Genomic DNA, 17607 nt, shown 5'->3' with positions numbered 1-17607 from the left:
AAAAAGGGTCCAGAACTTGTTTGAGCTTCAGGCGTAGGGCTTCAGGCGACTTGGAGTGGAGATGTGAACCATCTCCAAAGAGAATAATATATTTTTTCCCCTCAAGCGTTTTGTAGCTTGAGGCTTCAAGCTACAGAACGCTCAGGTGTGAATGTGACATTACTGTTCCTGAATTGCTTCCTTAGTAACTGATATGCTGATTCATTATTGTGTTGAAAGCAAGAAAACCCAGCACATAAACCCCAATTAATATCTGGATAATTATATCCCTGTGACCTGGGCTGCAAGCCCAAATATTAGAGATGGTTCATAGACTTTAAAAGTATAACAACAACTTACTTTGAAGAAAACATAAAAATCTAAGATGACTGGTGATATAAGGGTTTTTGTAGTTTCAAATATGAGGGTTTTACCTGGACTTCATATTCTCCTCCTCCACCTGGTTTACCATCACCTTCAACATCATACTGTTGAAAAAAAGTGTTAAATATACAATCACCATATATTGATGCATACATTTAGTTTGGATTTTGACATTATTATAAATAATTATCGAAGTTCAGGCAAAGAATAATGCCCTGTACACACAGTCAGACATTGATCGGACATTCCGACAACAAAATCCATGGATTTTTTCCGACGGATGTTGGCTCAAACTTGTCTTGCATACACACAGTCACAAATCCGATCGTTCTGAACGCGGTGACATAAAACACGTACATCGGGACTATAAACAGGGCAGTAGCCAATAGCTTTTGTCTCTTAATTTATTTTGAGCATGCGTGGCACTTTGTGCGTCGGATTTGTGTACACACGATCTGAATTTCCGACAACGGATTTTGTTATCGGAAAATTTTATAGCAAGCTCTCAAACTTTGTGTGTCGGAAATTCCAAAGGAAAATGCGTGATGGAGCCCACACACGGTCGGAATTTCTGACAACAAGGTCCTATCACACATTTTCCGTCTGAAAATCTGACGTGTGTACAGGGCATTAATGTTATTACAGAATATTTGCTTTTGCGAGATGTGATTTCTGCTCCTTGTGCATACTGTAGATAGTCTGTGTTTCTAGACTTTAATTCAATAATAAAGACATGTCCATAATTTAGCCACTTGCATGCCTCCTAAATTGTATTTATTGGGTCAGAAAACTAATTGTTGAAGTGTTTAGTCCATCTTACATTTGCTATAATGATTGGTTATAATACTCGTAGTCATCAGCCCAGAGACCTGCCTATATCTGGGCAAGCAAGGATGTGAGGATCTGAAATGGAAATGCCAAATGGACAAGAACATAAGGTTCAGAAGAGAGAGACGGAAGTAAGAGTAGCATACAACAGAGAGCATAAATAGTCCAGTCTGAGGAACAAGGCATATGTCAAGGATGAAGAAAGGAAAGCTGGGGACAGGTAAGAATAATTGGATTACAGATAATCACTTAATAGAATTATCCCATTCTCTTAAACCACAGTCACCAGTATTAGCATAATGTCTTCAGACAAATCAAACCCACAACCATACAAAACACATTTACAAAATAACTTCAGACATTAAATGAAAAAAAGTATTCTGGTGCTCAGAACCGGAATGTATCAAAATAAAAAAAAAACAATGATCAAAGTGTATGTTAGCTTTCCCAAAAAAAATGTCTGCCCTGAAAAAATGATTTGCTAACAAGGAAGTAAAAGACTAGAAATACATTTAACATGGAAAACAGGGAATTCTGAAGGGATTAGACCAATAAACTCAAATTTTAAAAATCTTAATGTTTATAAAAATCTATACTAAGAATACTAAGCATATTCTTTCTATAGCTGGCCACACACTTACCAATCTGATCATACAGTCTCTCTTATGGAAGGCAATTTTTAAGTTTGAGTTTAAAAGATTCAACCAAAGAATATCAGGCTCTACAAAAGAGCATTACAAAAGATTATGGCGTGGAGTGAGAGAGAGCTGAGAGCACTTCCTGAAAATTCAATTAGACTTTTCTCTTCAATGAACTTCCATGGGGTGGAAGTCGTCTCCCCCAGCAGTCTGCTTCCTCTGAAGGTCATCCATCCATCCGCTGTGGATCCGCATATCACCTTACAGCCACGGTTGTCCCAGATGGAACCTACCACCAGTGCCTTCCAGCAAAGCACCCCTGGGATCGATTGATCCTTAAAGCTCGTATGACACTCCATTGTATGGTGATTGTGTCCACCTCTTCCGGTAAGAGTATTTACTTCTGCCATTTATATATTGATTCCGAATACATGAAGATTTCTCTCGGAATTGGAAGCATCATTCACATTCGCCTCTTGTCTTTTTTCACGAACACTGCACCGCATATGTGGATGAATTTTTATATCACCATGGACACTTTTGTCAGTTGTTTGGGACTGTCTGTTTATTATGTTTATTTTGGTTTATAAACAACACTTGTAGTAACCACCATACACAACATTTGTATACAGGGTATGAGTTTATCATCCCCTTATTCGTTTTATTTAGCGCTGAATTTGTTAACTACTTACATCTCTTCATTGCACAGTTCACCACACTGTTTAATGCTGGCAGCTATAAGTTTATTATTTTATTTTTTGTAGTAGCGCAACTATATATTAGTTTTATTAGACCAATAAACTCAAATTTTAAAAATCTTAATGTTTATAAAAATCTATACTAAGAATATTAAGCATATTCTTTCTATAGCTGGCCACACACTTACCAATCTGATCATACAGTCTCTCTTATGGAAGGCAATTTTTAAGTTTGAGTTTAAAAGATTCAACCAACGAATATCAGGCTCTACAAAAGAGCATTACAAAAGATTATGGCAAACTTTTGACAGACTTTGACCAGTGAGCATTGATAAGTTGCAGCAGATTTTTATTGATTGGTTATTATTGACAGTATACATGTTTTTGAAATGATTGACATTTCACAATCATCACCAACGTAGTGGTAAGAATAACATAAAAAAACACTTACAGGAAAATTTGACTTCACATAGGATACTTCAGACCCTATCACTTTGACCAGTGAGGGTTTAGTGTTGGTGACTATAAAAAGTAAACAATACCTCCCAAACATTGCCATACAACAAGTTAACATAAAATATACACCACATCAGGCAATGCTGCCATCCCAATGTTAACTGCCTATATAGAGCTTCACATAGTTAAGTGTCTATCACATGTTTTATGACCTCATGTGTGCTGCATCGAACAATTATTCTTTCAATGGACAGATGGTCATGCACTAGTGATCTTTAAGAAACCAGATCAGAATCACACTATTTTTGCCTATCATTAAATGTACTATCACAATGTAATACAAGGACCTGCTAGAATCTAAATGGGATGGATTATATAATTTGTTTACAAATCTAACAAGGACTGTACAAGCAGATCATAATATATATGGCCAGCTTTAGAAACCCACCCTGTTCTTTCTACCCAAATTTTGTATAAAACATTTTCAGAGAACTCAGTTTTCTTAAACTACGCACTTACCTTTTCAAACATGGCATTGTACTTCTTGAAGGCTCTAAAATTGGATGTGACCCACTTTTGGGCTAGTTTGAAGGCTATTTCCTGTGCTTTGGGAGACTGTGTCTTTTCCAGCCCTACCGGAAACAATACATATTTTAAGTGTGCTGCAGAGAATGGATGAGTAACACATTGCTGTGTTTGAAAATTGATTGATGAACCTGAAAATCCATTGCTGACTAAAGGAGCTTCAGAGGGCTGGGTGTCTTCTGCAGTCATGGTTGTATTTTCTACTTTAGCTTCCATGGGCCATTTCCATGATCAAAAAGCTGTTGGGAGGAGGGTGGTACTACATGGGGGAGATTTTTTCTTTTTTACTTTTCCTTTTCCCCTTCCTTCTTCCATATGGAAAATATGCAGAAATCAGGGGTAGGAATGAGGAGGGTGGAAGGCATAGGGTGTATTCACTGTGCGTATCTGGGTCGGACTCAACAGTTTCTAAAGCTAAAAACATACATTAAGTATCCATGACAGCTTTATCATTGCACTCGCCACAGTTTTCCAAGTAAAGTATGTAGTATGTAAAAAGCCAATAATAGTATTTGGAAGTGTTAAAATCTCTGTTTTTTTATTGCTGGGAAGTAGAAGAAAGGTGTGGGGTGCTGGCTTTCCTAAAGCAGCAGGAGTTCTCATTCATGTCTTAAGCAATGTAGAGGGAATGAGTATCCTTAGGCAGAGCTCACAGGAATGGTAGCCAAAGGTCAATTAACTAATAGAATGGAAGGGTTTTGTGGGATAATTATTAGGAGCGCTTTATATGCCAGTTAAGCATTTAGAGTGATTATATTTTGTTCAATATTACAAAGCCCAGATGAAGTGGGGCCCTTTTAATCCCCGAAATGCATTTGATTTCTATGATATAAGAGTCTGAATAAAAATGAATCAGGACTTAATACCATCTGCTTTTGGTGCCTTCCTTCATGCACTCTTAGTCGCTACTCTTATGTTTTTGTGCTGTCCGTGGCTCTCTGTATGTGGTAGTGTGTGGGTTATGTAGGACTTACAAGCACAGGGGCAAAGGATTTGGTGTGACTGATGTCAGACTGCCATCATCAATCAAGACCATGGCTCAAAAACAAGGTAGCAGGCCTATTAAAGTTACAATACCCCCATCTCCCTCCATTTTTGGTCAGTGTCTGGACCTGCCTCTGATCTGTTTCATGGGCAGCACAGTGGCTAAGTGGTTAGCACTTCTGCCTAGCAGCAGTAGGGTCATCAGTTTGAATCCCAACTATGGCACTACCTGCCTGGAGTTTGCATGTTCTCCCTGTAGCTGCATAGATTTCCTCTGGGCACTCTGGTTTCCTCCCACATTCCAAAGACATGCTGGTAGGTTTTGGCTCCTGTCTAATGCCGCATACACACGGTCGGACTTTCTGGCAGGAAAAGTCCAACGGAATTGTTTCATCGGACATTTTGATCGTGTGTGGGCCTCATGGGACTTTTTTTCTGACGGACATAGAAATAGAACCTGTTTTAAATCTTTCCGACGGAATCAGTTCCTTTCGGGATAACCGCTCATCTGTATGCTGTTCCGACGGACCAAAAACGATGCATGCTCTGAAGCAAGTACGAGACGGCAACTATTGGCTACTCGCTATTGAACTTCCTTTTTCTAGTCCCGTCATACGTCACTACGTTCTAGACAGTCGGACTTTGATGTAATCGTGTGTAGGCAAAACAGTTTCAGCGGAACGCCGTCGGAAAGTCCTTCAGAGTTTATTCTGATGGAAAGACCGGTCGCGTGTACGTGGCACAAATTGGCCCTAGTAAATATGTGAGTTAGGGGCCTTAGATTGTAAGCTCCTTGAGGGTGAATGTACAACATATGGGTAAAGCCTTGTGTAAATTGATGACGCTATATAACTACCTGTAATAATAATGAAGGGAAGAGAAGTTGCCATTATGCATTTGGTGTACTTGAAACATATGGCAGGCTCTTTTGTGAATTTCATATTTTATTTTGGGTGCCAAAACAGGAACTGTGTTACATCAATTCAATGATGGAGACAATAGTGCTATTCAATGGAATCCACGTGAGCAGTACGAACGCAGTAAGCGGAAAAGTAATTCAAAGAGATCAGCAGTGGAGCAAGTGTTACATTTCATATTTAACCCTTACCTTCAATTACCATGTGTTGTAAAGGTGGCCAGCCATTAGGGAAATCCCACTGCTGTCCAGAGTTTTTGAAAGAAGTTGGAAGACCATTTTTGTAGGTCAATGCTTCACTTTTCTGAAACAAAAAACAGGAAATTTTAACCTGCATAGTGAAGATTTTGTAAATCCAAAGTGTTTAATGTATTGCATATATATATATATATATATATATATATATATATATATATATATATATATATATATATATTAGAGAGAGAGAGAGAGAGAGAGAGAGAGAGAGAGAGAGAGAGGGAGAGAGTACTTTTGCTACATTGCTTTTTGTATTTTTGTGATTCTGTATGAAGCAGTGGGCTGCAATCAGCTTATCTGCATCTTATTAGAAGTGATCTCCAAGCACCGAGTGTATTGTCGCTTCCACTTGCTATTTGAGCTTGTTCCAGCAGGCTGTGCTAGAGAGGTTATATTCTATGCTACAAATGTTTAATGGCCCAGCCAATCAGCAGGCTTGGAGGGCCTGGTGATGTATGCTGGGGGAGCTGTCTAATATTTGGCACACTCTCTGTCCTGTCTCTTCTCTGATGGGTTTTTACCTTGTGAGGATATCACTTGCTCTGTCTCTCTACTCAAGCCTTTGTGTCTGGAAAGAAGCAGAATCTCACCTCTGAGGAGGTAATCCTGAAGATATCAGGTGCTGGAGGATTAAGAAGTGGTGGCCTAGAGCAGGGGTAGGCAACCTTTTGTGCATAGCGTGCCGAAAAATGTTTTCAATTCAACGGAGAGTGACGGTTATATAAAAATAAATGTCAACTTCACACTTTCAATCATGAAAGGAATTGTTATAAAGTAAATGCTGTAAACTACTTGAATATTAATAAGAAATTAATGTTTAGCTTTCAAAGATCAATGGTAAGTGCTACAGGAAATGGTAATCAGAGGTCAACAGAGTGCAATATTTTTTCAATATTCCTGTCATATGTGAGAATATTTGCTCACACATATAAGTAGATCCAAATGCACATAACATTGCCAAGGCTACCTTCACCATTTTTTTTATCTTCACACCTCGGATAAGCCCAAATTCTTCACCTTCATTCAGATCTTATGTGAGCCCCAGTTTCTGCATCTTCACATCCCAGATCAGCCCTAATTCCTTTACCTTCACGTCTCAGATCAGGCTAAGTTTCTGCACCTTCAGATCTTAAATGAGTCCAAATGTATGCACATTCACACCTCAGCTCATGCCCAATTTCTGCACCATCAGATCTCCTTTGAGCCCCAATGCATGCTCCTTCACACCTCAGATAAGGCTGAGTTTCTGCACCTTCACACCTCAGATAAGGCCCAATATCTGCACCGTCACAGCTCAGATCAGGCACAGTTTCTGCACCTTTAGATCTCAAATGAGCCCCAGTGCATGCACCTTCACCCCTCAGATCAGAACCAAATTCTGCACCTTCACCCCTCAGATCAGAACCAAATTCTGCACCTTCACCCCTCAGATCAGAACCAAATTCTGCACCTTCACCCCTCAGATCAGAACCAAATTCTGCACCTTCACCCCTCAGATCAGAACCAAATTTTGCACCTTCACCCCTCAGATCAGAACCAAATTCTGCACCTTCACTCCTCAGATCAGAACCAAATTCTGCACCTTCATCCCTCAGATCAGAATCAAATTCTGCACCTTCACACCTCAGATCAGAACCAAATTCTGCACCTTCACACCTCAGATCAGAACCAAATTCTGCACCTTCACACCTCAGATCAGAACCAAATTCTGCACCTTCACACCTCAGATCAGAACCAAATTCTGCACCTCATATGAGCCCCAATTTCTGCATTAATATAACAATATTTCACAGGCTCCAAAAAAAAAAAAAGGAAGCCATAATGTTCTCACTGAACATGTAATCAGTAGTTTCCTGTGAAAAATTGTTATGCACAAGTACAACAACGTAGCCCTATTTATAAGTACAAGAGGTGTGTATGGCTGCTGCTTAATGCAAAATTCATACCTAACTAAAAGCCAGCTACTACAAAGAGGGCTATATTTTCAGGTGCTGTGGGATAAAAGAAGCATCTGTGACAGTGGCATCCCTGCCCTCTCATATCTCCTTGTCCACTCACAACAGGCCTTTTTTTTGACAGGATACAATGTGTTCTGTGAATGAAGGAAGAGAGATCATGTTGCACCCCCATCGTTTCCGTTCTCCATTCACAGAATGAAATACCTTGTATTCAACTTGAGCAAGGAGATGGAAGGACCTCTGCCGGGTTAGCCTCCCAATATCCAAATTTTTGAAAAAATCTTATGCAATTTGTTAGATCATTGTTAGATCAGGTTAGATCAAGCGTTGTTTGCGTTAGATCTCACACAGAAGAAGCATTATTAACAGTTATTTGCTGGGGGGGCTAACCCGTCATCAGCCCCCCTTATCAAAAAATTGACCAAACAGTTAGCTTTTTTGGAAGCTATTTGTTGGATCCGGTAAGATCAAGTGGTTTTAACGTTAGATCTCACATATTTAGAGACTTATTAAGTGTTTAATGAGGGGGGGCTGGTCCCCCCTTATCAAATTTTCTGGCCAAAAATCATTCAGGCTAATAGATATTCATTAGATCCGGTAAGATCAAGTGGTTTTAATGTTAGATCTCACATAATTTCAGAGATATTCCACATCAAAATAGAGATATTAGGTGGTGATGTCACGTACCTTTCAGTGGAGTCCGAAATGACGAGGGTAGCCTCTTGCACAGTCCCGGTCCTAGAACCCCTGGAGGTTGAGACAGGGCTGCTAGGGCAGCGGAAGGGTGCAGGTGCCTGCTGGCAGGATCAGGAACACCGGAGCCTTCGTGGAGGAGGTGGGATGCTGATCACAGGATTGGTTTAGGAAAAGTCCAACAGGAACACTTGCAGAGTCAGGGGCAGGCAGAAGTTGGCAACGTGCTAGCAGTAAGGTACACGAGCAGGCAGGCTCGTAGTCGCTGACTGGTGGTGGTTGGCAACAGGCTAGCAGGAAAGTACAAGATTGGGAGACAGAGCTGTAGTCAGAAGTCCAAGCCGGGGTCGGTACAGGAAGCAGAGGCAGGCAGAGATGCAGGGGTAATCATGGAAGCCAGAAGTTCAGGATCAAGGTGACTCAAACAAGGCAGCAGCAAGGATACAGGAACGAGTTGAGACAATCCAGCACTGACATTAGTACACTGATCATTTAAATAGGGAGCCTTGCGCCGTGATTCGTTGGCGTGCGAACGTGCCCGCGCTGACGTGCACTCGTTCATATGGGTGCGCCAACGTGCGTGCCTGGTCCGGGGCTCGCTCATTCTTGCTGTACGTTTGAATTAGAAGACCGAAGACTGCTGGCTGGCGCACGGGAACGAGTATTTGTTGCGATGGTTCTCTGACATTGCCCCCTCCTTATGGGCAGCCTCCGGATGCCCATCTGGGACCTCCTTTCAGGATGAGAGTGATGAAAGGCTTGTATAAGTCGTGGGGCATGGAGGTTTGTCTCTGGTTCCCAGGAATTTTCTTCTGGACCAAAACCTTTCCACTTAATTAGATATTGATTCTGTCCCTGCCTTCTCCTGCAATCTACAATGGTCTCAATCTCGAACTCCTCTCCATCCACCATTATAGCTTCTGGGGAAACCATATCACGACCCGGAAAGGGATTAACCACATCGGGTTTCAACAGGGAGGCATGAAACACAGGGTGGATCTTAAATGAATCGGGAAGTTCAAGTTCATAAGCCACTGGGTTAATTTTTCTCTTGACCGGAAAAGGTCCCAGGTATTTAGGTCACAATTTCCTGGACGGACAGGCCAATTTCAGATTTATTGTTGAAAGCCACACATGGTCACCAACTTTCAAATCCAGTTCGCCTCTCCTCCTCCTGTCGAAGAACCTTTTATTATCTTCCTGTATCCTGGAAATGGTCTCTCTCAGCACCTGGTTATTAGTAGCAAGAAAGTTTAGTCTGTCCTGAACAGCTGGCAAAGGAGAATCCGGACTCAGCATTGTCAAGAAAGGGGGATGAAACCCATAGTTTGAGAAGAAGGGGGATTTATTGGTGGCTGCATGGGCAGAGTTATTAAATGCGAATTCCGCCAAGGGCAGTAGTGAGGCCCAATCTTCTTGGGTAAAGGAGTTGAAGCAGCGTAGGTATTGCTCCAGCGTTTGATTGATACGCTCAGTCTGCCCACTGGACTGGGGGTGGTAAGCCGAAGAGAAATTGAGTTTGCTGCCCTGCGCTTCCTATAGTGCTTTCCAAAATCTTGATGTGAACTGCACTCCACGGTCTGAAATAATGTCACTAGAAATTCCGTGCAGTCTGACAACCTCTTTAATGAAAACTTTAGTAGTTTCTGTTGCTGATGGGGCCCCTTTCATGGGGATAAAATGTGACATCCTGGAGAGGCGATCCACCACCACAAAGATGGATGAAAACCCTTCAGATGGAGGGAGATCTACAATAAAATCCATCGCGATTTTATCCCAGGGTCTTTCAGGAATGGGTAGTGGTCTTAATAAGCCCCATGCTTTGCTTTTGCGGTTCTTATTCCTATGGCAGATTGAGCAGGAACCAACATATTTCCTGCAATCCCTTGCTAGGCTAGGCCACCAAAAATGTCTCTGGATCAAATCCATGGTCTTGTATCCCCCGAAATGGCCAGCCAACGGGTAGTCATGGCATACTTGTAGGATGGTAGTACGCAGATTCTGTGGTATGAAAACTTTATTACCCTGCCAATAGAGTCCATCATTTTTCTGAAGGTTCATATCTGGGGGCAGAGAAATTCCCCTGGATGCTTGACGAATCTGTGACATTAGGTCGGCTTGTGTAAGCAGAAAATTTCCAGCCTGTAGGATGTTATCCGTTTGGGGTGAACATACGCGATAGCGCGTCAGGTTTCGCATTCTTGTACCCGGGCCGGTAGGTTCTATGGAAACTGAAGCGTGAAAAAAAAAGAGCCCATCTTGCTTGTCTGGGTCTGAGGTGTTTGGCGGTCCTGAGATATTCTAAGTTTTTGTGATCCGTGAAGATCAGTATTGGGTGTGTTGCTCCCTCCAAGAAGTACCGCCACTCTTCCAGGGCTGATTTTAATGGCAACAGTTCTCGGTCTCCCACATCATAGTTCCTTTCTGATGGCCCTAATTTCTTCGAGAAAAAGGCCACAGGGTGCATTAGAGCCTTAGGTCCTTGGTGCTGGGACAAGATGGCCCCTACAGCACTTTCTGAGGCATCCACTTCCAGGATGTATGGAAGAGCGGGGTCAGGGTGCTTCAGTACTGGGGCAGAAGTAAAAAGTCCCTTTAATTTGTCAAAAGCAGCTTGAGCTGCCTCTGTCCATTGAAAACAGTTCTGTTTCTTGGTGCGTTGAGTGATGGGCACGATGATACCAAAGAAGTTTTTAATAAATTTCCTGTAGAAATTAGAGAAACCGATGAACCTTGTCCCCCTTTCTTATCAATTGGAGATAGCCAGGACATTATAGCTGCAACCTTTTGAGGATCCATTGCCATATCTCCCGTAGAGATTACCAGTCCGAGAAAGTGAATGGTCTGCCATTCGAATTCACATTTCTAGGCCTTGGCATAGAGTCCATTTTGTCTTAATCTAAGAAGGACCTGTTTCACATGGTCACGATGTAGTTCTAGAGAGACCGAGAAAATTAGAATGTCGTCTAGGTAAACGATCATGAATAGGTCTAGGAAGTCTCTGAAGATATTATTTACAAAATGCTGGAAGGTTTCCGGAGCGTTGCATAACCCGAAGGGCATAACGAGGTACTCAAAGTGGCCAAAACGAGTCCGGAAGGACATTTTCCACTCATCTCCCTTTCTGATTCTGATCAAGTTGTAAGCACCTCGTAAATCCAGCTTAGTGAATATCCTTGCAGAGCGGAGTCTCTGGAGCAGTTCTGGAATTAAAGGCAAGGGGTAGCGATTTTTGACGGCAATCCGGTTTAATTCCCTGTAATCCACACATGGACGGAGTGAGTGGTCTTTCTTTTCGACAAAAAATATTCCTGCCCAGGCTGGAGAAGTAGAATGTCAGATGAACCCTTTCTTGAGATTCTCATTGACATAATCTTTCAAGACCAAGAGTTCAGGCTCTGAAAGGGGGAAAATCCTTTCTGCCCCTGGTAAAAGTTCAATCGGGCAATCATAGGCCCGGTGGGGGGGAAGAGTGTCTGCTTTCTGCTTATCAAAAACATCCAGGAAATCATGGTACACGGATGGAACAAGGTCTTGGGATTCAGACACTGGTTTGAGACAGCCAGCAACTGGGGCCGTATGGTGGAGGGTCTTGAGACAGTTTTGGAGGCAATAGGAAGACTGGAAGACCGCCTTGCCTGTTGTCCAATCTATCTGTGGGTTGTGTGCTTGCAACCATGGCATCCCCAGAATGATCGGAAAAAGTGGTGAGGAGATAACGTCCAGGCACAACAGTTCTTGTTGGTTAGGTAAAATGTCAGAGGGCAAGGGTTGAGTTTCCCAGATTTGATGTTGGACCCATCAGCTAATCGTATGGACAGTTTCTGTTGCTTAGATCGCAGAGGAATATTGTGTTGCAGGACAAAGGCATGGTCGATGAAACAGCCACAGGCACCTGAATCAATTATGGCCTGGACCTGAAGTACCCCTCCTGGAAGCAGTAGGGAAACAGCGAAGACTGCTGGCTGGCGCACGGGAACGAGCATTTGTTGCGATGGTTCTCTGACAGGTACATATGGACGGGTTAGCCCCCCCTTATCAAATTTTCTGGCCAAAAATAATTCAGGCTAATAGATATTCGTTAGATCCGGTAAGATCAAGTGGTTTTTAACGTTAGATCTCACATCATTTCAGAGATATTCCACATCAAAATAGAGATATTAGGTGGTACATATGGACGGGTTAACCTCCCCTTATCAAATTTTCTGGTCAAAAATCATTCAGGCTAATTGATATTTGTTAGATCCGGTAAGATCAAGTGGTTTTAACGTTAGATCTCACATCATTTCAGAGATATCCCACATCAAAATAGAGATATTAGGTGGTACATATGGATGGGTTAGCCCCCCCTTATCAAATTTTCTGGTCAAAAATCATTCAGGCTAACAAATATTCATTAGATCCGGTAAGATCAAGTGGTTTTAACGTTAGATCTCACATAATTAGAGACTTATTAAGTGAATAATGAGGGGGGGCTGGCCCCCTTTTCAAATTTTCTGGCCAAAAATCATTCGGCCTAATAGATATTCGTTAGATCCGGTAAGATCAAGTGGTTTTAACATTAGATCTCACATCATTTTAGAGATATTCCACATCAAAATAGCGATATTAGGTGGTACATATGTACGGGTTAGCCCCCCCCCCTTATCAAATTTTCTGGTCAAAAATCATTCAGGCTAATAGATATTCCTTAGATCCGGTAAGATCAAGTGGTTTTAACGTTAGATCTCACATAATTAGAGACTTATTAAGTGATTAATGAGGGGGGCTGGCCCCCCTTATCAAATTTTCTGGCCAAAAATCATTCAGGCTAATAGATATTCGTTAGATCCGGTAAGATCAAGTGGTTTTTAACGTTAGATCTCACATCATTTCAGAGATATTCCACATCAAAATAGAGATATTAGGTGGTACATATGGACGGGTTAACCTCCCCTTATCAAATTTTCTGGTCAAAAATCATTCAGGCTAATTGATATTTGTTAGATCCGGTAAGATCAAGTGGTTTTAACGTTAGATCTCACATCATTTCAGAGATATCCCACATCAAAATAGAGATATTAGGTGGTACATATGGATGGGTTAGCCCCCCCTTATCAAATTTTCTGGTCAAAAATCATTCAGGCTAACAGATATTCATTAGATCCGGTAAGATCAAGTGGTTTTAACGTTAGATCTCACATAATTAGAGACTTATTAAGTGAATAATGAGGGGGGGCTGGCCCCCTTTTCAAATTTTCTGGCCAAAAATCATTCAGCCTAATAGATATTCGTTAGATCCGGTAAGATCAAGTGGTTTTAACATTAGATCTCACATCATTTTAGAGATATTCCACATCAAAATAGCGATATTAGGTGGTACATATGTACGGGTTAGCCCCCCCCCTTATCAAATTTTCTGGTCAAAAATCATTCAGGCTAATAGATATTCCTTAGATCCGGTAAGATCAAGTGGTTTTAACGTTAGATCTCACATAATTAGAGACTTATTAAGTGATTAATGAGGGGGGCTGGCCCCCCTTATCAAATTTTCTGGCCAAAAATCATTCAGGCTAATAGATATTCGTTAGATCCGGTAAGATCAAGTGGTTTTTAACGTTAGATCTCACATCATTTCAGAGATATTCCACATCAAAATAGAGATATTAGGTGGTACATATGGACGGGTTAGCCTCCCCTTATCAAATTTTCTGGTCAAAAATCATTCAGGCTAATTGATATTTGTTAGATCCGGTAAGATCAAGTGGTTTTAACGTTAGATCTCACATCATTTCAGAGATATCCCACATCAAAATAGAGATATTAGGTGGTACATATGGATGGGTTAGCCCCCCCTTATCAAATTTTCTGGTCAAAAATCATTCAGGCTAACAGATATTCATTAGATCCGGTAAGATCAAGTGGTTTTAACGTTAGATCTCACATAATTAGAGACTTATTAAGTGAATAATGAGGGGGGAGCTGGCCCCCTTTTCAAACTTTCTGGCCAAAAATCATTCAGCCTAATAGATATTTGTTAGATCCGGTAAGATCAAGTGGTTTTAACATTAGATCTCACATCATTTTAGAGATATTCCACATCAAAATAGCGATATTAGGTGGTACATATGTACAGGTTAGCCCCCCTTATCAAATTTTCTGGTCAAAAATCATTCAGGCTAATAGATATTCCTTAGATCCGGTAAGATCAAGTGGTTTTAACGTTAGATCTCACATAATTAGAGACTTATTAAGTGATTAATGAGGGGGGCTGGCCCCCCTTATCAAATTTTCTGGCCAAAAATCATTCAGGCTAATAGATATCCGTTAGATCCGGTAAGATCAAGTGGTTTTAACGTTATATCTCACATCATTTCAGAAATATTCCACATCAAAATAGAGATATTAGGTGGTACATATGGATGGGTTAGCCCCCCCTTATCAAATTTTCTGGTCAAAAATCATTCAGGCTAATAGATATTCATTAGATCCGGTAAGATCAAGTGGTTTTAACGTTAGATCTCACATAATTAGAGACTTATTAAGTGAATAATGAGGGGGGGCTGGCCCCCTTATCAAATTTTCTGGCCAAAAATCATTCAGCCTAATAGATATTCGTTAGATTCGGTAAGATCAAGTGGTTTTAACGTTATATCTCACATAATTTTAGATATATTCCACATCAAAATAGCAATATTAGGTGGTACATATGGACGGGTTAGCCCCCTCTTATTAAATTTTCTGGTCAAAAATCATTCAGGCTAATAGATATTCCTTAGATCCGGTAAGATCAAGTGGTTTTAACATTAGATCTCACATAATTAGAGACTTATTAAGTGATTAATGAGGGGGGCTGGCCCCCCTTATCAAATTTTCTGGCCAAAAATCATTCAGGCTAATAGATATTCGTTAGATCTGGTAAGATCAAGTGGTTTTAACGTTAGATCTCACATCATTTCAGAGATATTCCACATCAAAATAGAGATATTAGGTGGTACATATGGACGGGTTAGCCCCCCTTATCAAATTTTCTGGCCAAAAATCATTCAGGCTAGTAAATATTCGTTAGATCCGGTAAGATCAAGTGATTTTAACGTTAGATCTCACAAAATCTCTCCTTAGACCAACAAGCTTAAAGCGGAGTTCCACACAAAAATGGAACTTCCGATTTTCGGAACCCTCCCCCCCTCCGGTGTCACATTTGGCACCTTTCAGTGGGGAGGGGGGTGCAGATACCTGTCAAAGACAGGTATTTGCACCCACTTCCGGCATAGACTCCCATGGGAGTCTACGCCTCTTCCCGTCCCCACCGCGCTGTCTCCTGGGAACACACAGCTCCCAGCAGAGAGCGGGGACCACTAGGGACGCGCAGCACGACTCGCGCATGCGCAGTAGGGAACCGGGAAGTGAAGCTGCAATGCTTCACTTCCTGATTCCCTCACCCAGGATGGCGGCGGCAGCTGCCGAGAACCGAGCGGGTTCTCGGCGTCCCCTGCCGACATCGCTGGACCCCGGGACAGGTAAGTGGCAATGTATTAAAAGTCAGCAGCTGCAGTATTTGTAGCTGCTGGCTTTTAATATTTTTTTTTTTTGGCGGTGTGGGTGAACCCCCGCTTTAAGTCTTTAGCTAGCCCCCCTTCTTGCAAAGCAGGCTGGGCTTGGTAGTTCCACCCTTTGTGGAAATCAATGGGGCTGTATTGTGGGCCGTGGTCCTCTGCTGCTGCTTGATTGGCTCCCTCTCCCTGCCAATAGGGACACAGGAAGAGGAGAGGGAGGGGGAGAAATCCCCCACAGGGACTGACAGGCGTGTCAGTGTCTATCCAGTCCGGCGGTCGCTGGCAGGAATGGCGGGAGGTGCAGGACCACGGGTGATAGAGTATTCCCCGCTACACGCTCCCCCCACCAAAGAACCTTTGGTCCGCCAAGGGAGGTAAAGAGTCTATGACCTGTTACATGCTTTTGATATACACACGGAAAAAAAAACAGGTTAGTGTGCACAGGAAACCATACAATTAATATCTGCATAAAACCCTGGCAGAGGAACATCCCACCAATTAGCATAGGAGGGGAGGTTGTCCTGCCTACAGGCCACCTTAACTGGAATGACCCAGCTAGATGTGCCAGGGGGTGAGTGTCAGAAACTAAGAAATCAGGCCGAGACAGAAGTACAGTTAAATCACACTTGTTTAATAATAAAAGTAAAAAGAACAAACGTAGTCAAAACATAGCCAAAGTTCAGTAACCGGAAAGGATAGTCAGCCAAGCCAGAAGTCAGGGATCAATGTAGTGGAACAGCAAGCAGTATCTGGAGCCAGAAGGGATGTCAGCAAAGCAAGTCTTGAACAGGATCACAGGAGATTGTTTCTGTGATGTTGACCAAGGCAAAGGCAGAGATCCTCTGGACTGAACGGCTTAAGTAGGCAGGACTGACACCTGAGTGGCCAGCTCAGAGAAGGAAGGGCTGAGCCCAGCCCTGACAGTGAGTTGGGATTGTCCACCACCAAATCTGCAGTGGAAGGCTCAGTTTCTTCAAGAGTCATTTTTGCAATGAGAACGACCTCCTCAGAGCTTTCACCTAAAGTATCATATGTTAGTCTATAACCCTTCGCTCTCGCTTTCTTTCTCCTGCGTTCCTGTTGAAGACTTGCTAGGCTGATGTTCCTTCTGGCTCCTGATCCTGCTTGCTGTACTACTACGTTTATCTCTGGCTCTCTGACATTTGCTTGGCTCACCACCCGATCTGGTTACTGAACTCTGGCTTGTTTTGACTACGCTTACTCGGTTTACCTTATTATTATTATTATTAAACAAGTGTGATTTAACTATACTTCTGTCTCGGTCTGATTCACGGTTCCTGATAGTAGGGCAGTTAATACTGTCTCCGTATATTTTTCAGGTAGGAATAGCTGCCATTTTTCTTCAGGATCATCAGAGTGCCCCTTCGGTAGACCAACCCTCTGTGCACCTGAAACCGATCCCACTCTCGGTTCAGCAGATGGATTTCCTTTGGGGAGTCAGCGAGGAGCAAGTCAGGGCATTGGCTCTCCAAGGCCTTCAATGCCAAGCTACAGGGAGGGTCCTCCAACTGGTCCCTCCGCAGGTCTTTGACAGCTTGGGTAGACCTTCATCCCCGACTTGGGCGACATTGCAATAACATCTGGGGACACTAACGGCTGACACTCCAACCTCTTCGGTCCTGGATCCCACTCCAGGTTGATGTTCTGCTCCTTGACATAAGGCTCGTACCCTTC

At 42.3% G+C, this 17607-nt stretch overlaps 1 protein-coding gene across 2 annotated transcripts in view; it reads right to left on the bottom strand.

Annotated features, from left to right (window-relative positions):
* The window catches only part of TREH (trehalase), a 68900-nt gene that overhangs the window by 10378 nt on the left and 40915 nt on the right, over positions 1-17607 (bottom strand). For both annotated transcript variants that reach the window (XM_073602508.1, XM_073602509.1), the window contains 3 exons: positions 5661-5772; positions 3503-3615; positions 414-467 (listed from right to left, as the gene is read on the bottom strand). In XM_073602508.1, the coding sequence (XP_073458609.1) occupies positions 414-467; positions 3503-3615; positions 5661-5772 (279 nt within the window). The remainder of the gene's footprint in view (positions 1-413; positions 468-3502; positions 3616-5660; positions 5773-17607) is intronic.

The sequence above is a fragment of the Aquarana catesbeiana genome, linkage group LG10 (genome assembly GCF_042186555.1).
Source record: "Aquarana catesbeiana isolate 2022-GZ linkage group LG10, ASM4218655v1, whole genome shotgun sequence".
NCBI classification, from domain to species: Eukaryota; Metazoa; Chordata; class Amphibia; order Anura; family Ranidae; genus Aquarana; species Aquarana catesbeiana.
Note: the sequence above shows the minus strand (reverse complement) of the source record. Positions and strands in the feature narration are given on the sequence as shown.